The sequence below is a fragment of the Microcebus murinus genome, chromosome 7, assembly GCF_040939455.1.
Source record: "Microcebus murinus isolate Inina chromosome 7, M.murinus_Inina_mat1.0, whole genome shotgun sequence".
NCBI classification, from domain to species: Eukaryota; Metazoa; Chordata; class Mammalia; order Primates; family Cheirogaleidae; genus Microcebus; species Microcebus murinus.
In genome coordinates this window covers 94,673,806-94,694,181 of record NC_134110.1, presented here as the reverse complement: position 1 = coordinate 94,694,181, position 20,376 = coordinate 94,673,806, and the positions used below count along the sequence as shown (strand labels likewise).

Genomic DNA, 20,376 nt, shown 5'->3' with positions numbered 1-20,376 from the left:
AGGCCAGGAGGTTCCCTGACCAGGATCCCAGCCTAAGCTGAGAGCATAGTCCTCCTGTGGGGGAAGGGGTGCCCTGTGAGCACACCACAGCTAGGACCCACACTGTACTCTCCCCTCTGATCTGCCCATGCAGGCTTCCTCGCCTCCCAAGACTAATTCACATACCACCCCTCCTTGCCCCTGAGTAATGCGATCAAGACCTGGGGGTATGGAATCTGGTCTGGGGGCCTGTCCTTGGGTCCCCTGAGATCAATCCCTGGCCATGCCAGGAAGAAGTGCACTGATCTTGAGTTGCCCACAGGGTGCCCAATCAGGTTTAATGTCGCTCCGCCTCAGGGTGTGTCCCACTCTGATGGAGTCACTGGGCAAGCAGTACCAGGGAGGGCTGATGGGCAGAGAGCTCATAGTCCAAGTGCCATGCATTCTGCTGCAGAACCCCAAGAGAAAAGGTCTGAGCCCCACTCTCTGTGGAAGTCTTGGTGTGATGGCTCAGTCGTCTCTCTCAGTAGCTGTGGGTTGGGGAGGGGAAGGAGAGAAAAACAGTCCAAATGGAGGAAAGCTAGCACTCTGGTTGTTCCTGCCCCTCACTCCAGTAGGCTGCCCATCCAGAATGTCTAGGCACTGGAGTCACCCAGATCACCCATGAACCACTGGACCCCTGTGACTCCTGAAGTCTGGGCCAGAGTTGGGAAATGTCTGTGTGCAGATGAGCAAGATGAAACCTGAGGAGTTGAAGCCTTCTGGGGAGGACAAAGGTGCATGGTGGATAGAGAAGCAATATGGTGCCTGCTGTCCCGGATTGGGTCTGTGGAGACAGGAGGCTCTCCAGAGGCTGGGAAGCTTGTGCCCTGTCCACAACAAGCTCCCAGCTCACTGGGGGCAGCAATGTCTGAGCTTGTGTGGGCAGAAAGTCTCTCCAGAAGTTCAGGAATCCACCAACTGTCAGAGATGCAAGGGAAGGAGAAACAAACCCCTCTACCTACCCTTTTCGCTGGACTCCAAGCCCCTCCAGGGTTGATCTCTGCTGATACCTTGCTACTTCCTATTCTGCTCTGCAACTTCTTCCCATGGAGGCTCCTGAAGGTTCTGGCACCCTTCCCTCAGATCCACACCTGACCTCTGTTTGTTTTTTCTCTTTCATTTAAAACTTCTCCTTTTTACTGAGACACTTCAGAGCTGGTGTCTCTGGCCCTCCATCTTGCTCCTCTCTCCTGTTTTGCTCGTCTTTCATGTTGAAGGGTCTCTGTAATGTGTGGTGATCCTTAGCTGGTGGTTCTATAAAGCTGAGATCGTGACTGGATGTCTGTGTGGAAGGGCAGGGCCTGTGTCTGACAGGCCTCGATGTTGGGTGCATTGTAAAGCCAGCTTTTTTATTTGGAACCCTAAAGTATCAGCATAGATATACCTATTCATATAGGCCATGCAATCTCTTTAGTTGCTGTAGTACCAGATGCATTAAATTTCTTTTGTGGAAGCCCGTCTGTAATTACTTCATTTCCTGCTTTCTTGGATCTATCAAATCAGGTACTTCTGTTTTCCATTTTTTAAAAAACTTGCTGACATTGTTCATGACATTGTTCATGCTGCTATTGTCTCTTTACCTTTTTTAAAAAAAAAATGTGTGCCATTTTTATTCTTTTATTGTCACTTAAGTGAGGTTTCACATGGGGGGCTGTTAAATGTATGTGTTTAGTTTTGTTTACTCCTTCATCACTCATATTTTCTATATCTCTCTAATAGTTAAATGTTTTTTGCTGTTTATCTTTTCTTCTAGACTAGACAGACCTTTTAATAAAACCCAACCATCTAGTGAAGTTTAGAAGCAAAATCCTATCGGCCTGCAAAACCTTTTACCAGTCTCTCAAATGTGTCTTAAAAGATCACCAAACTCAAAGCCATGTTTCATATCATAAAGATATGTAGTGGAAGGAAAAGTAAAAACAAACAACAACAACAAAACCCTCCGCATTATATTTTACACTTTGAATCAAACTATGCTACTCCATATATTGATTTCTTGTCAGCCTAACTTCTTTTTGCCTCGTGGTCCATACACTGTCCTTGTATCATTAGGTAAATCCTCAATTTCATGATGTGCTCAGATGATGACAAAACTGGTTGTGATGCTTGAAGCTTAACATGAAATCACTTTAATTTTGTTCTAACGAAATATAATTGGTCTAACAGAGATTTAAATATTTTATTCTATGTACGAAAAAAGGACCTTTCAGAGGAATATTTTGCTGAGGCAGTTAGTAAATGTTGCACATTGCTAAGTAAGTGGAGTTATAAGGAAAGCCACTACCAATAATAATTTGCCAGGTTTGACATAACAAAGAACCATAGATTGGGTGACTTTAACACAAATTTATATTCTCACAGTTCCATAGCCTGAAAGTTCAAGATCAAGCTGTCATCAAGTGTGATTTCTTTGGCGGCCTCTCTCCTTGGCTTACAGGTGGTCCTTTTTCACTGTGGCCTCATGTGGCATTTCCTCTCCGGGCAGACATCCCTGGTTATCTCTCTGTGTCCAAATTCCCTCTTTTTATAAGGACACGAATCAGACTGGATTAGGACCCCCCAATGGCCTCTTTTAACTTAACTTTACCTCTTGAAAGGCCCAAACACAATCACCAAATACAGCCACATTCTGCAGTACTGGGGAGTAGGATTTTAGCATGTGAACTTCAGGAGAGACACAATTCAGCCCATAACACTAATGTAGGTTCAAGTTAGAGCCGGCTCCCACTAAGAAAACAAACAGTAGATGGAAGGGGATCAGGAATAAATTCACATCAACATGGGAAAAAGTGAATTTATAAAAGCAACATAAAACATAGTCATGGAGAAAGGCAGGAAGAGCTATGTTTTTAACATGTGAGCAAAACATAGCACAAGAACTCTTAAGGTTCAGAGTAACATAAACAAGATTAGGTAAGTAACTGTGTGTGGTTTGCTGTCAAGAAAAAAGGCAATGAGATAACACAGAGAGTGACAGTTGAGAAAAGTCTCAGAGATGTGTATGGACCTTGAAAGGTTCAGATTCTAAATTAAGAAAAAGATATAGTCAAGGACTATTCTAGGCAATGTTTATGCATTAAATTAGAGTTAGAATGAATTGATAACAATGGTGCATTAGTACAACGCATACTAAATTTTATGTACCTGGTTAAGAATGTGCTTGTTATTTACTATTGTTGTTTTAGGAATTACATATCTTAATTTTTAGAAATAAAATCAGCTTGCTTAAATCTCAGCCAAAATATACCTATACTTTACACCTGATAAGACCTGGGTAGCAATGTAATCTGCCTTAGAAACATTACCACAGGGTCAGGACTTCCCCTGGGTGCTGAGCTGAGCTGAGGTTATGGAATCAGAGCAAACACCACAGGGTTACAGTGCTGGCACAGCAAATTCTCTTTGCAATAATTTTAATAACACCTCTAAGGAAATTAGCAGCATTAAAAAAGCAATCTCTCCCTGGTCCTAATGCATTTTGATCAGATCTCCTTGTTTTTCCAGCCTGAATATAAAGATAAAAGAAAACAGCTGACATTTCTTATTGTGGAAATAAAAAGACCAATAAATGAGAAAAGCAAGGGCTATTTATTCTGAGTTTTCTACAGCAAGAGAGCCAACCACCATCACCTGCGTTTTGGCAGAGACTCAAAGGCAGGTAGGGGAGTGGAAAAGCTTTATAGTGGAAAAAAGGGAAGGCTTCAAGTGTGTCCTGAGTGGAGGCTTTGGGCTCAAGGAGGCTGGAGGTAGCTGACTAGGGGGGCATCGTGTGCGATCGGTTAGGGGAACATGCTGGCTTTCTCTGGTTGGTTTTAATTTGCAACTGTGGACCCAATTCAGGGAAGCTGTCAGTTACTAATCAAATCCTGGCCATTTAGGGCTGATTATCATAGAAGTTATTGTTTAGCTTCCTGGGTTGTTACTAGAGAGAGCAGTCTCACTTCCTGGCCCTTTCACTGCAGATAAGGGATTGGTTTCCTGGGCAGGGTGCTGCTCCTCGTGGGTCAAAGCTCTATTTTTATATACGGTCTAGCCATGGTGCAGTTGGGTATTCAGTCTCCCATCATCCTTGTTGAAGGAAAGGATAATATAGGGCACTGAGCACTGGGTCAAGAGAAGAGTCTTAAATAAATGAATTTTTCTCTTTCTAAAGAGTGGGAGAAAAAGGATTTCTTCTCCCGAGAGAAAGGAGAAAAAGACAGTCCAGGTTGTCAGGAGAAACACCCAGCCAGAGGCTTCAAGGACTCAGATGGCAAAGAAGACCCACGTTCCTCATATGCTGGCTCAGACAGGCAGGGGAGCCAGCCAGCATCATCAGAAGAAGAAGGTAGAAGGGGAGACGAGGTGCTGTCTTCCCTCCCTGCCCTACCTGCTGGGAACAAGAGCGCACTGAGCTGTGTCCTGAGGAAGTGACAGCTACGAGCAGAAGCCCCAGAGTCCCTAATCTCAAGGGGCTGAAACTTTCTGTGTAAATAAATAACAACTCACTTAATAAAGAGATAAACAAATTATCTATAATATGTATGTGCATATATATGCACATTTAAGGCATCTATCTGTGTGTGTATATATACTAAGACATAAATCATGACCTACTGGACTAAGCATTTTAGAACACCTAATGGAGTACCAAACTATAGGTGTACTTCACAGGCACCAACCTACAGGTACACTTTACAATTAATCTGAAATATCAAACACTGTACTATGAGTTCCCAAAGAGGATCAGAGATAAAACCAATTCGTAGGCATTTTTTCCCATGTTGACAAATACTGAAAACTCACTGATTTTGCTTTAAGAGGGGATGGGCATATACAACCACAACAAGTAAGATGTGCAACGTCTGGGCGATGGACACGCTTGAAGCTCTTACTCGAGGGGGGAGGAGGACATGGGCAATAAGTAACCTTAACACTTGTACCCCCATAATACGCTAAAATAAAAAATAAATAAATAAAAATGTTTTTTTAAAAAAAGAAAAGAAAATGGCCTTTCAGTTTGAAATAATTTAAAGAATATAAAATATTTTATTCTTCTGCTATATTGGCATAATTGGCATCATAAGCCACCCTATGGCTCAGCAGAGTGTTGACTCTTATTAAGGGCTCACATCTGAACAGCACACAGAACAATCCATGGTGGTGAGTTTTGTTCTGTTTTGTTTTTTGAGTCTTAACCAAAACCTTGTAAGAGAGGAGGAACTAAGGCAATTCTTTTGAATTTAGAGGTAAAGAAACTGAGGCTCAAATGGGTAAGATGACTTGCCCAAAGTGTCAGAGCTAAGAACAAAACTCATCTAATCGTGGAGCCCCTTTCAAACACTTCAGCTTTAAATCACATATGCTTGTTGGCCTTTATTCTGTCTTCTTTTGAAAAATTTCCATTCATGTCCTTTGCCCACTTTTTGATAAGGTTGATTTTTTCTTGCTGATTTTCCTGAGTTCTAAATAGATTCTAGTTATCAGCCCTTTATCGGATGTGTAGCTTGCGAAAAGTTTCTCCCATTCTGTGGGTTGTCTGTTTGCTCTCTTGACAGTTTCTTTGGCTGTGCAGAGGCTTTTTAATTTGATCAGGTCCCATTTGTTTATTTTTGTTGCTGCTGTGATTGCCTTTGGGGTCTTCTTCATAAATTCTTTGCCTAGGCCAATGTCTAGAAGAGTATTTCCAACATTTTCCTCTAGAATTCTAATAGTTTCACATCTAATGTTCAAGTCTGTTACCCACCATGAGTTGATTTTTGTGAGAGGTGAAAGGTGTGGGTCTTGTTTCAGTCTTTTGCATGTGGCTATCCAGTTTTCCCAGCACCATTTGTTGAATAAGGATTCTTTTCCCCAGTGTATGTTTTTGTCTGTTTTGTCGAAGATTACTTGGCTATATGAGGATGGTTTTATATCTGGGTTCTCTGTTCTGTTCTGCTGGTCAATGTCCCTGTTCTTGTGCCAATCCCATGCTGTTTTAATTACTATAGCCTTGTAGTATAGTTTGAAATCTGGTAGATTGATACCTCCTATTTTGTTTTTATTGCCTAGGATTGATTTTGCTACACGGGGTCTTCTCTGGTTCCACATGAAGTGTAAAACTATTTTTTCTGTATCTGTAAAAAATGATGATGGTATTTTGATAGGGATTGCATGGACTCTGTAGGTCACTTTGGGTAATACAGACATTTTAACAATGTTAATTCTGCCGACCCATGAGCTCGGTATATTCTTCCACCTGTTTACATCCTCTGCTATTTCTTTCTTCAATGTTTCACAGTTCTCCCTGTAGAGGTCTTTTGCCTCCTTAGTTAAATATATTCCTAGGTACTTTATTTTCTTTGTTGCTATTTTGAAGGGAACTGAGTCTTTGATTTGGTTCTCACTTGTACTGTTGTTGGCGTATATGAATGCCTCTGATTTCTGTGTATTGATTTTGTATCCTGAGACTTTACCAAATTCATTTATCAATTCAAGTAGTCTCTTAGTTGAATCCTTGGGGTTTTCTAGGTATAGTATCATGTCATCAGCAAAGAGTGAGAGTTTAATCTCTTCTGCTCCCATTTGGACGCCCTTAATTCTGCTCTCTTGTCTGATTGCTGTAGCAAGGACTTCCAGCACTATGTTGAATAGAAGTGGAGACAGTGGGCAACCTTGTCTAATTCCAGTTCTAAGTGGGAAGGCTTTTAATTTTTCCCCATTCAGTATGATATTGGCTGTGGGTTTGTCATATATGGTTTGTATCATTTTTAGGTAAGCCCTGTCTATGCCTATTTTGTTGAGCATTCTTATCACAAAAGGGTGTTGAATTTTGTCAAATGCTTTTTCTGTGTCTATTGAGAGGATCATATGGTCTTTATTTTTGCTTCTGTTTATATGGTGAATTACATTTGTAGATTTATGTATGTTGAACCATCCCTGCATCTCTGGGATGAAGCCCACTTGATAGTGATGGATTATTTTCTTGACAAGCACCTGGATTCGATTGGGTAGGATTTTGTTGAGAATTTTTGCTCAACATCTCTAATCATCAGGGAAATGCAAATCAAAACCACAATGAGATATCACTTAACTCCAGTGAAAATGGCCTTTATCAAAAAGTCCCCAAACAATAAATGCTGGTGTGGATGTGGAGAGATAGGAACACTCTTACACTGCTGGTAGGACTGCAAACTAGTTCAACTTCTGTGGAAAGCAATATGGAGATACCTCAAAGCGATATAAGTGGACCTACCATTTGATCCAGGAATCCCACTACTGGGCATCTACCCAAAAGATCAAATGACCCTCTACAAATGGGACACCTGCACTCGAATGTTTATAACAGCAGGATTCACAATCACAAAGGTGTGGAAACAACCCAGGTGCCCACCAATACGTGAATGGATTAATAAAATGTGGCATATATATACCATGGAGTACTATTCAGCTTTAAGAAACAATGGTGATATAGCACCTCTTGTATATTCCTGGATACAGCTGGAACCCATTCTATTAAGTGATCTATCTCAAGAATGGAAAAACAACCACCACATGTACTCACCAGCAAATTGGTATTAACGGATCAACACTTAAGTGGATATAGGAATAACATTTATTGGGTGTTGGGTGGATGGGAGGGGGGCCATGGGCAATATACGTAACCTTAATATTTGTACCCACATAATATGCTGAAATAAAAATAAAAAAGAAAGAAAAAGAAAAAAAAATCTAAACCAAAAAATAACCTTGATAATAATTACCACTGAATGTCAGTTTGGTGAAATGAAGTGATATAGTACTTTCAGATTTCACTGATTTTACTTATAACATGCTACATGAAATATTAAATAATACTTGGTTTAAAAAAATAAATAAATCACATAAACATCAAGCTCTGGACTCTCATAGTCATTTTGTTGTCATCTTTAGTGAAATTATTGTTGGAATCAAAAAGGTTTGGTTTAGAAAGGTAAGATTAAATTATTATGTTAATCTTAAATTGCTTTCAGCACTTCTTTATATTATGATATTTCTTTTATATAAAATTGCTAATTCTGTTAATTTACAGCTGACTTCCATTGTAAATCTGACATGTTTGCTTCTCTCAAACCCATTTCATTTTAAAAGCAGCTTGGTGAAAACACGCAAATATTTCATCACACAGAAAGAAATGTTGAACCACTAATTTAGTACTGTTTAAGTCTCATTTCTGTCCAGGTGAAGTTATTCATACACAATGGATTTGTTAATTAATAGAAGCCACAGTCTGAAGGAAAATGACAGAGGGTGATATTCTAATCCATCATTTCTATGCACCATGTCACACCATTGGCAGAATATTACTGGGTACTCCTCCAGCTGTAATAAAACTGCAATATGAAAAAAGGCAAACTTATCTGTGATGCTATTTGTTTATATCAGAGCAAGTGCTCTGAAAAACTCAGAAAAGGATTTGAGAATTTTCCTCAAATTTTCCTAGGTAGCAGGAGAAACAAATACAAAAGGGATATTTTAAACTACAATTTTCAATTGCTATTGGCTGTTGTGTTTTCAATGTTACTATAGTGTTTTCTATGAATGCAGGTTTATATCTCAATTAGTCATGGAACAGTGTGGATCAAATAGCTCATCCCAAAAAGGAAAGAGCAAAACTCTTAAGGTTTGATGGCTTCGCTCTGATTATAAGAGGTCTTTTCTATTTCCAACCTAACGAAGACTTCAATCCATTTCTGTTTCAGTTTCTATGTTAAATAACCCAAGGGCATTTAGCACTTTGATATTTGTGATTTGGGCAGCCACCTACTCAATTTTAATGAAAATATGCTGAAAAGAGAAAACATCACTGGCATATTTTTCTCGAATTTTTTCCATTGAGTTGCATAGTCACCCCAGTGCCAGCTCTGCCAAACTGTAAGCTACACAGTGAGGAGGGGACCATGACAATTCAACCAAAAGAAAAAACACAGATGATGTGTTTTACCAAACACTGTTCCGTCCCTTCAAGAAAACTGTACTCTACACCTCACTGGAACATACAGTGTGAATAATTTGAATGACAATATATTATCGTAGTAGTTACAGTCACTTAAGGGTCAGAATCTGCGTCATTATTCTAAGTACTCTGGACAAACGTTGTAGCTATAGGACCTAGAAGGTGTCCACTGTGGATGTCCAAGCCTGAGTGACAATCCATAGTCCATAATATTCAAATCTGTAATTTGAAAATTACAATAGAAGAATATCTTGATGTGCAAGTGTTCATCACCTAAATGGTCCATGGGCTCTGGGTTTCCTCACACAGCTGGCTCCCTCATGTCACAATCACTGTAGGCAAGTGGTCACCCTGAAATTACTTTCTTTTTTTTTTAATGTTAAAACCAGATCAATATCAACATTTCCCCCAAAAAAGATAGCACAGTAAAACATGATCACACAGCCTGAGTTTTTAACATGAGATGCCACACACACAGATTCCGTGCCATGGGGGACCCTTGTGATTAACACTCAGGCTTTGCTTTTCTTAAATAAAAGAGTTTGAAACAGGCACAGCCAAAATCAAGAAGCTCAAGGACATAGAAGTTTCAAATACACTTGATATCAAAAAGGAGAAGAACATAAGGTACATAAGCAGAGATCGGTAGCTTTGTGGGGCGGTATGGGGACTGGCAAGGATACGATTTTGAGGACAAAGAGACCTTCATGTTAATTATTCCTAACTTCATTCCACTGGGGGCAGAGAACATGCTTTGTATGATTTCAATGCTTTTAAATTCATTGAAGCTTGTTTTCTGGTCTAGCATATGGTCTATCCTGGAGAATGTTCCATGTGCACCTGAGAAGAATGTGTATTTGGCTTTTGTGGTGTGAAGTGTTCTATAGATGTCTTTGAGGGCTTGCGCTGGTTTAGTGATGCTCAAGTGCTTTATTTGCTTGTTGATATACAACCTAGTAGTTGTCTACATTATAAAAAGTGATATATTAAAATCTTCACCTAGTACTATTGAATTATATTATTTCTCACTTCAATTTTATCATTTTGTTTTGCATATTTTGGTATTCTGTTATTAGTTACACAGATATGTTTATAATTGTATGATTTCCTAATGAATTGACTATTTTGCTCTCTCTTTGCCTCTAGTAACACCTTTTGCTTTAAAATCTATTTTGTCTGATACTAATATAGTAATAGCTACTTTAGTTCTCTTTTGGTTACTGTTTGGTTTACTCTTTTCCCATTCTTTTACTTTTAAGCTATTTGTGTCTGTGACTACAGGCAGCACAGAGGTGGATCAGATTTTTAAAATTCCTTCTGTCAATCTCTACCTTTTGACTGGAGTATTTCTTCCTTTTACATTTAATGTAATTGCTGATAAAGTATGCCATTTCATTATGTTTTTTATATGTCATGTCTTTTATTTTGTTGTCATTGTTCCTCTATTTTCCTATTACTACCTTCCTTTATAACAAATAGATATTTACTAGTGTGCCATTTAATTCCCCTGTTGTTTCTTTTACTATATTTTTTTGAGTTGTTTTCTTAGTGGTTGTCCTGGGCATTAGAACTAGTACCTTTAATTAATACACTCTAGTTCAGTTTAATTTTAACCTAATTTCAAGAGGACACAGAAATGTTGCTCCAATATAAGTCTGTTCCCCTCCCTCCATTGTGCTATTATTGTCATACAAATTATATCTTTCTGTATTATAAGCCCAAAACACAATGTATAATTATTGTTTTATGCATTATTTAAAATCGATGGAACAAGAAAGCAACAAAAATTACATATTTTTGTCCTTTTATGTTTATCCATGTAGTTATCTTTAGCAGAGGTCTTTTTTCTTCATATGGGTTTGTGTTACCATCCATCTAATGTCATTTAATTTCAGCCTGAAGGACTGTTGTTAGTATTTATTGCTGAGCGGGTCTGCTAGTATTAAATTCTCCCAGTTTTTAATTTATCTGGAAATGTCTTAATTTTTCCTTTAGTTTTGAAAAAGAGTTTTGCTAGATATAGAATTCTTAGTTAACAGTCTTTTTCTTTCTATATTTGAATGTTATGCCAATGCCTTCTGGCCTCCATGATTTCTGAAGAGAAGTCAACTCTTAATCTTAAAGAAAGTTTTTAAAAATTTGTTATGCGGTAAGTTTTTCTCTTCGTGTTTTTAAAAGTATCATTTTGTTTTCGGCTTTTGACAGTTTGACTATAATGTGTCTATGTTTCTGGAATTTATCCTCCTTGGAATTAATTGAGCTTCCTGAATGTGTAATGTTTTCATCTAATTTGGCAAATTTGGAGCCATTATTTCTTCAAGTAATTTTTCTACTACCTCTCTCTCTCCTCTCTCCTTCCAAGGATCCATTAGGCGTATGTTGATACACTTGATGGTGCCCACAGGTTGTTTTCTTCAGTCTCTTTTCCTTCTTGTCCTTAGCTAGATACTCTCAAATGATCTACCTTCAAGTTTGCTGACTATTTCTTTTCTCAGTTCAAATCTGATGTTGACCCCTCCTAGTGAGTTTTTACTTAAGATATTGCACTTTATAACTCTGGGTTTTCCATATGGGTTCTTATTTGCTCCAGTTGATACTGTTGACCTTGGCATCTGTGATGTTAAAAAAAAAACACTCTGCCAATGATTGTTCCAACTAACAGCCTGGGGATAGAGCTTTTCTTATAAGCAAGGACAAATATTAAGAACAACTATGTCCTAAGAATGGAACTTTGCAGGTCGAGATAGGTTGAAATAGTGACAATGCTCCGTGCATGGGACTTTGTGAGGCACTGCAAACCTGATCTGCACCTGCCGGCCCTGGCCCCACCGAGTGCCTGCAAATCTGTGGTTTTCACTGCTACAGTTTGGTGAGGTTGCCCTGAAGCTGGGAGCGTGGCTGGTGGTAAAGTTACCTTTTGCATTTTTTCTGCAATAAACACTCCTCAGATTGTTGTGAGCCTCTGACTAATGTATGAGTTCTAAAAAAGTTGCTTTTAATAATTTTTCCCAGTGTTTTTATGAAGGAGTAGATTTACAAAGATGTTCCCTCTACCATTCTGATGTCTGCCCCATTGCCAAACGTTTTATAAGAAATTAAATGATTGAGGTTTTGATAGGAACTCTGGACATACTAAATATCCTTCCCTATTAAGCAGTGACAATTTCAAGAAAAAGAATGTCTTTATCCCTTGCTCCTGAAATGGCAGGTAGAGAGAATTTTTTTTTCTTTTCCTCTCTAGGCCTCCCCCTCTCAGTGTAGCAGCAGCAAGACAGAACCTTCCCCACCCTCAAGGAAGACCAAGAAGCATGCCAAATGTGGCAACTACTTACATGTAAAGAAATGCTTAGTAGTACTGTTTTTATATTCCTGAGACTTCTGACATACCTATGAAGCAGCTATATAAAATAAAGTTTACAGAAACTCATAAAATGAATCTAATTTCTGAGAACCTATCATGTGTTAGATACTGTGCTAGTCCTGAATAAGATAGACATCGTCTCTGCCATCTTAAGAGTACATAATTTCAGAGAACCAAGGGGCTATTAGAATGCAGTGTGTCAACTTCTTAAAAAGGATATGTAAGGTACTTCTGGGTACATGCTAGGAGGGATATCTAATTTATATTCCTAGAAGTAGTGACACCTTGGCTAAAGTCTCAAAGGATAAATAGGAATTGGCTGTGAAGGGTATAGAAGGGAAGGAAAAGGGGAAGGGGTAAAGAAAGAGTCCCTCACAAAAAAGGACTACCATATGGAAAGGTCTGGTGGCCGGAGGAATTCTGGCTAGATGAAAACAGAAAAGGGCAGTGGTGAGAGCAGACAGACTAGTTAAGCCAGGTATTTTGGGTAAAGCTGAATCACTGACTGCTACGGTCTAAATGTGTGTGTCCCCCAAAATTCATATGTTGAAATCTTATCACTCATGTGATGATATTAGGAAGTGAGGCCTTCAGGAGGTGATTTAGATAATTCATGTTAAATAGGCCCTTATAGAAGAGTCTCCAGAGAGCTGCCTTCCCTATTCTAGCATGTGAGGACACTATCTGTGAATCATCTTTGAACCAAAAGCAGCCCTCACCAGATCCTCACAGTAAAAAAAACACCATCTATGAACCAGGAAACAGCCTTCACCAGACACTACATCTGCTGGCACCTTGGCCTTGGACTTCCAGAACTGTGAGTAATAAATTTCTCCTGTTTATAAGCCACCGAGTGTGTGGTATTTTGTTACAGCAGTCCAAAATGACTAACACACTGACCAAAATTGTAAAGTTGTAAAGGCATATTAACTAAGAGATTATATAGTGAATTAATTTTCACATTGAACGTTAATGTTTCTGTTTAGCTGAAGATAGACTAGAGAGAGTGAGAAGTCTATTTGGGGAGCACAGTTTTGGTAGAAGTTTTCACAGCAGCTGAAATGCAGTGGAAAAGGTCTCTTAGCAAAGGAATGACAAGAAAAAGAGAACAGAGATTTGGAGACAAGCCAGGTCCACAGTCAGCAAATATCTCAAATACTGCACGCTGCCTTCTAACCTTCCCATCATGTCTCTGCCTTCCTAACAGAGCTCTGACTCAGTTTGGGCATCCATCTTCCCCCAGATAAGCCATTTGATTTGGAGAAACTAACCCTTTCCTAGCTTCAGGGGTTGATCTGTTTTGAGGATAATCTCATAGCCCCTCACCAGTGTTCACCCAGAGTGGAAATGTGACTTAACTTGGCCCAGAAAGACTGAAGGGAAAGATTATGTTCCCTCGTTGATATAGAGGTGCCCTCCCTTTCTCCTCCTGGACGTCTGCTGCCCCAGCCTCGTGCCAGCTGCTTGGTATCTCAGACTCCCTTGTGACTGTGAATGCCCATGAGACCTGGCTCTCACCAACAGAAGAAGGTTTACCAGGAGGTTTCCATAAGGCCACATAGGGCTGGTGGGTGACTCAACAACGTTACGGAGCTCCAAACTCTTTCCATCTTCATATCAGCTGCTGCTGGCCATCATCTTGCAGTAGCCCGCACAGGGGCAAGGCTCACCAGAAACAGAGTGCACGGACAAGAAAATCTTCCCCTGATTATACTACCCTTGAGGTCAGCCCCACTGCTAGGACTCTAGTTATTTGAGTTAATACAATTCCTTATTGTTTAAGCTGAGTTTGAATTACATTTCTGTTACTTGAAACCATACTAAAAGCTACGGTAGGGAAACGAACTCACAAAGAGACCAAGAATAAAATATCGATAGAGGTGAATTAGAAGAGATCAGTATGATCCAATCTGAGGGAAGATGAAATTCTACCAAAAAAAAAAAAAAATCACTGATAGTGCTAAATGTAGTAACTTATCAAGGGAGATGTTGTTCCTATACTAGTTCTATTTAGGCTAAGGAATGCCTTTAAGTCAATCTGCATTCACTGTTACCATGCTATGGTTTTCTGATTTATAAAATATTCAAAGGCTAATTGATGGAAGCCTACTTTACGAATGGACCATGATGATTATTAAGTGTGCTTTCATAATGAAATACAGAGTAAACACGGTCAAGTCAGACCTATTTGATCTAAATACATTAAACCACATTGGAACCTCTCTTTCCCCCAAGTAGACCAAATCAATCAGTGAAATCTTGTATGTCTTACGGATACATTTTGTTCTAGATGTTCTATAAGAGAGAAGTTATGAAAAATTTTAGACATATACCTAAAGGTAGAAAGAAAAGTATAACAAATCTCCATATATCCATCACTCAGATTCTAGAATTACCAATATTTTGTCATTCTTTCTCTTCCCTCTCCGCCTCCTGAACATATAAAACCAATTGTTTGAAAATCAGAATATATTTTCTTATTATTAACCATGTGTAAATGACAGATTCTGAGGCCAAAACATTAAAGCTCATCTAACCCATACAATAACATGCAATTTTTACATGTTGGGAAGAAAACAATATTATTAAAACTATGAGTTAATTAACTGAGTCCCATTTTATTAATATGTCTAAGAAGAAGGGGCTTTACCTGAGCAAAAGTAAACTTCTAACCAGCCCCTATCAAAATCATAAAGCAGTCTTAAAAAGTTCATATTTAATCTACCAGTATAAATGCTTCTAATTTTTTATAGCTATTAAGTTATTAGAATCACTTAGTTTCTCTATCCTATATGTCTGCCACACATTTTCTAAAAATATTTATAACTGCTTTCTTTTTCCATAGCTTCAGGATCAGTGGTTCTCAAAATGTGGTCCAAGGTCACACAAGGGTTCCCTAGACCCTTGGAGGGGGTCTGCAAGATCAAAACTACTTTCTTAATAATACGAAGATGTTATTTGCTCTTTTCATGCTGATTCTTTCATGACTGATTGAGTTTACCAGAAGCTATATGATGTATACTTTATAGCTCTAGTGGGTTTATGTGGCAAACAGATGTAACAATCTTCTTGTCTTCTATTAAACCAGACATTAAAAAGATTTGTAAAAATAAAAAGCAATTCCAATCTTCTCACTACATTTTTTGTTTTAAAAATATAATTATTTTTTAAAAAGTTATACATATTAACATGCAATGGGGTTGTTATTATTAAAGAATTCATAAATATATATAAATCTTTCTTTCAATTTTAATGTGTAATGACTGCATTGATCAATAGAACCCACACTGACAAAAATTCCTTAGGGTGCTCAATAATTCTTAAGAGTATAAAATGGTCCTAAGGCCAAAACATTTGAGACCCACTATTTCGGACAAATTTCCTTCTTCATCATCTAAACAAAACTTTTAGATAAAGGGATAAAAAGATTTCTTTCTTCAATATTTTTGCAAATGTTATTGGAAATAAAATCTGTCCCCTCCCTGTCCCCTTCCCTTCCTTTCTATGATAAAACATCCTCTGACTTTAAGTAGGGAACAAAGTATTCGGTGAGGACGATGTCCAAGTAACACTCACCTTTACTAAATCTGTGTAGCCGGTTTCTTTTGGGGTCCACCAGGGTTGAGCTTTCAGGCCATTCACGTTGTAGAGCGAGCGCTGCCAGACAGACGCAAAATGTCCTCGCTTGTGCCCAAGCTCATACCACTTATATGCCTGGAAGAACAGGAAGAATGTGCTCCAGACTGTTCTCTCGACGAAGTATTTTTATTAATTTAAAAATTAAATACATTAAAAATAAGGTATTACTTTCAGCCATTTAAATAAAGAGCTTGCTGTTAGGTACTTAAATCTGCTGAAAATCTGTTGAAAATATTCTTTCATTGGGTTTTTGATTATGACTTATTCGTATAAATGAACGTCTTTCCCTGTCCACATTCAAGGCGGCTACCTCAAGGTAACAAGGGTGCAAATCCTCAATTAAGTAGACAGAAGGGAAATATTATTCTGAGTTGGCAATAAATATAGTGTTAGCCCATATTAGATTTTTAAAAGGGAATTTTTGTTCGTATTTTTTTTCCTGCCATAAGTGATAACATTTGTGGCTTTAGGCTAGCGGTAACGTGACACAACTTGCCTCCAAGACTAGGCTTTTCAGGGACAGCTGGCTGCAGAGTATGCTGCTCCAGATGGCTCCTTCAAATGACGTCCTAACCATATGCTCCCCAAGTGTCCCTGCCCACATGCTTCCTGCAACGTGCATGCACCACTGTCTTTGGAATGGGTGGTGATTCTAATGGTGCACTTAGTATCATCCTCTCTCTTACCACATGTCTGATTTAATGATTACTTTTGAAGAGTGATTTCAAATACATTTTTGATTAATAAAAATAAAAAAATGTTAACTTTTAAAAGCCTTTGAAAATTTATTTCAAATTTTTCTTCATTAGAAAAATAAAGCATGATAGCAATACCACCTCGTATTTGCAATAGCACCTTAACGTTTACTACTTGCTTTTACATGTGTAATTTCGTTTGATCTTTGTGATTACCCCCAATATCTTCATTTTACAAATGTTGAAACTGAAGTTAATAAGGGCTACATCTCTTGAAACTAGAATCCAGGGTTCCTGGCAACTTGTTCTATCATTTAACAAAAACTATCAAAAATAATTTTCTTATTTAATTATCTCCTAATATCTCAAATTAAGAATGTATATAAATATTTACTTTCCTTAAAACACATGTAAGTTGTAGCCAGAAATTCTTTAAAAATCAGAAAGTTAAAATGGCTAATTTTTTTTTAAAAGCATTTACCTTTGAAATTAATTCAACTTTTGTGGTTATATTTTTTTTAATAGCATTTACCTTTGAAATTAATTCAACTTTTGTGGTTATCTTTGTCCAATTTCAGTTTAGGGTTTTATTTCCTGTACTTTTCAGTGTAAAAGTGAACAACAATATTAATTACAACAGATTATTTTTTTTTAAATTCATTAATTTTCATGCCATCAGTACTTCATTTTAAAGACTAGGCATATTGTTAGAATAGAGAGACAAAAGTTATAGGAAAAACAAAAAGCAAATATTATAGCTCTAGTCACTCAATATGCTGGTCTGGTGGTCAGAGTAAATCACTGCACTTACAACGGCATGTTTACACTGTCTGTAAGGTCTTTTCTGACACTCCAAGTGTACTACTGCATCAAAATAGAGCCCTTAGTTTTGCACTCTCCTGCCATTTGGCTTTTGGGAGAAACAAAATTGCAAAAATGATATATCAGTAACTAAAACTCATCTTCAACGATATATGACATAGGGGACCCAATCAGTTCAGCTAGATTGCTTCTTTGTAAACATTTAAACTACTTTATAATAAAAGTTGCTAGAAAATCAACAATCAAGTTAGAATCTTCTGAAAACTTCCTCTTTCCTATTTCTTGTCTTATCAGGAAATTTTATATGTCTAATCAGGAAAACTAAGACAGTAAGAGTACCTGGGCCACCTTCTTAAATGTGTTTTATGTCAGTGTCATCTCCGGTTTCGTAAAATTATTGCTATGTATGGTTTTATCTCTCAAACACACGTGCGTGCGCACGCACACACACACACCCAGAAATAGTATGTTGAAGGATTCCAACTCAGGAAAGCTCGGCCACGGCTGTGACTGGGCCTGTCCTGAGTGGCTCTGTTTGGAGCCTGCTGCCCAGTGGGGCCCAGAAGACATGTCTGATGAGGACAGTGGCGGCAAGCTGCCTACGGAGGGCTGGGAATGCTGGGACATGGAAATACGACTTTATTTTATTTTGCACTGCAGGTTTTTTGAGGATAGGGTGTCCTGAAAGAGAGACTGAAGCAAGAACAACAGCCAGGTTCTGATGGGTAACAAAGACTGGAATCCATGCGGACTAGGTGCCAGGGAGGATTGGGTGGAGCTGAACCCCCAGAGCTGGCCTGACTGAGGGGGACAGGGAGGAGCTAAAGCTCACTCATATCTTGCGACTATATTTTTGTGTCACTACCTATCACTACTACAGCCACAAGTGTTCATCTTAAACTTGGCATTAAATATTCAGAGGGTAACAAGTTACTAAGCTATTAGGATCAGTTGAATAAAGACTTCATTCTAAAAATAACTACTTTTAAAAATTCTAAAATAAAACAAAAATGAACTTAGGGAAGCTATTAAAGTATTTTTAAAAGTTTAAATAATTTCAGAGACATCTCTCTATTTCATAATTTAAAAAATACTTTCCCAAGGCAATGTCTATCTTTCTATACACATACGGCATATAGCAATTTAGAGACTGCTCTTGTGATTATGTAGCTGATTTCTCAAAAGAAACTATTAATATAAAAGCCAAATCCTAAGAATCTTTTATTTTTTTGAGTCAGGGTTTCGCTCCATCCCCAGGGTGGAGAGCAATGGTGTGATCATAGCTCACTGCAGCCTCGAATTCCTGGGCTCATGGGATCCTCCTGCCTCAGCCTCCCAAACTAGGACTATAGGCATGCACCACCATGCCCAGATAATTTTTTTAATTTTTTTGTAGAGATGGGGTCTTGCTATGTTGCCCAGCCTGTCTAGGACTCCTGGCTTCAAGTGATCCTCCTACCTTGATCTAAAGTGCTGGGATTACAGGCATGAGCCACCATAATCAGCCCCAAGAATTCTTTATATGATTAAGCTGAAGTTGTTGGGTTGTTTCAAACATACTTTAAAGAGCTAAAGAGTTTCAATCACTGCCTTCAAAAGTACATACTCAAAATATGATTTCAATTGAAACTTTCTCTTGGACATACTTATTCTGCCAACTCCATCCTCTACTGGAGAGAACAAGAAGTTCACAAACTCATTACCTCTTTGTTCCCAACCCTCTGCATGGCATCTCCCAGGTGGAAATAAAATCTCCCGTCATTGGTTCCAGGATCCCCAGATTCTATTCCTTCCTGTAGAAAGGACACTGTTAGTATTTGTCAGAGAATTAAATACCAGTTTTCATTTATTGATTTACATTGACTTTCCTATTATGTACACAGGAAAATACAAGAACTAGAAAAATACATCTCAATATTAAAATTTAGCAATGAGGTTACTGGTCAACATTTGCAATGCAAAAGCAAAAGGAGGTCAGAAAGCTAAATGTAATGATACATCTATCATTAATCATTAGTGGGCTAGCCTGTAAAATTAGTATGCTATTTCTTGCATCTTCTGTGTGGGAACAATCATATTGCAATAATCCAAAGAACTTCTCTGGCCAGACAGCTCTCACATGTGTTTTGTTCTCCAAAGCTGACCACATTTCATCTAAAGGCTTTTTATTCCTGAACCAAAATGTTGACCTGCTCATGTGTGAAGTGACAGCAGCCCAACTGCGGGTCATATTTTTTTCCACACAAAACAAATGTGTCCTTACCTTTTAATGAAAATTTTAATAAAACATACAGAAGAATTAAAGCCAATTTGAATCTTTTAAAATGTCATTTTTATTAAACAATTCCTTATTCTAAAACATTTAGCCAATTCCCCCATCTCCCATATAAGGACTAAAATTGAGATTTATATATTAAAAAAAAAAGAAAGAAAATATTAAAGAGAATGAATTTAGAAAAGCAAAAGAAGCAAAGCAAAAAATATTTAAATGTCAAGGACTTCCTTCTAAAAATCTGCATTGTTGAGGGCTCTTCACAAGAAGCACATTATATTTCCCTAGGAAGAAATTGTATTTATATAATTTTGGAAAGTAGTAAGTTCCACGAGGGAAGGGGAGGCGCATCACCCCGGCCAGGAAGCTGTTAGCAGGGCTCCTAAGCGACCAGCACTCAAATGTCCTTGCCTGTTAACTGTCCAACCCAGCAGGCGTTCTCCCCATCTCCGCAGCAGGGAGATACTATTAGGCCCGCCAGTGTCACAGGAAACGTAAGGGGACATTTTATGTCAGAGAAATCCACGTGCCCACAGGGCCCTGGCAGGGACTGTCAAAGTCTGCAGAGGCCCAGCAATAGCCTGGACAGATTAGGAGTGGCCCCACCTCAAGG

General features: G+C 38.4%; 1 protein-coding gene across 8 annotated transcripts in view; it reads right to left on the bottom strand.

Moving 5' to 3' along the window:
• The window catches only part of ASPH (aspartate beta-hydroxylase), a 214,080-nt gene that overhangs the window by 28,438 nt on the left and 165,266 nt on the right, over nt 1-20,376 (bottom strand). For all 8 annotated transcript variants that reach the window (XM_076005278.1, XM_076005279.1, XM_076005280.1 and 5 more), the window contains 2 exons: nt 19,195-19,284; nt 15,912-16,049 (listed from right to left, as the gene is read on the bottom strand). In XM_076005278.1, coding sequence (XP_075861393.1) covers nt 15,912-16,049; nt 19,195-19,284 — 228 coding nt within the window. The remainder of the gene's footprint in view (nt 1-15,911; nt 16,050-19,194; nt 19,285-20,376) is intronic.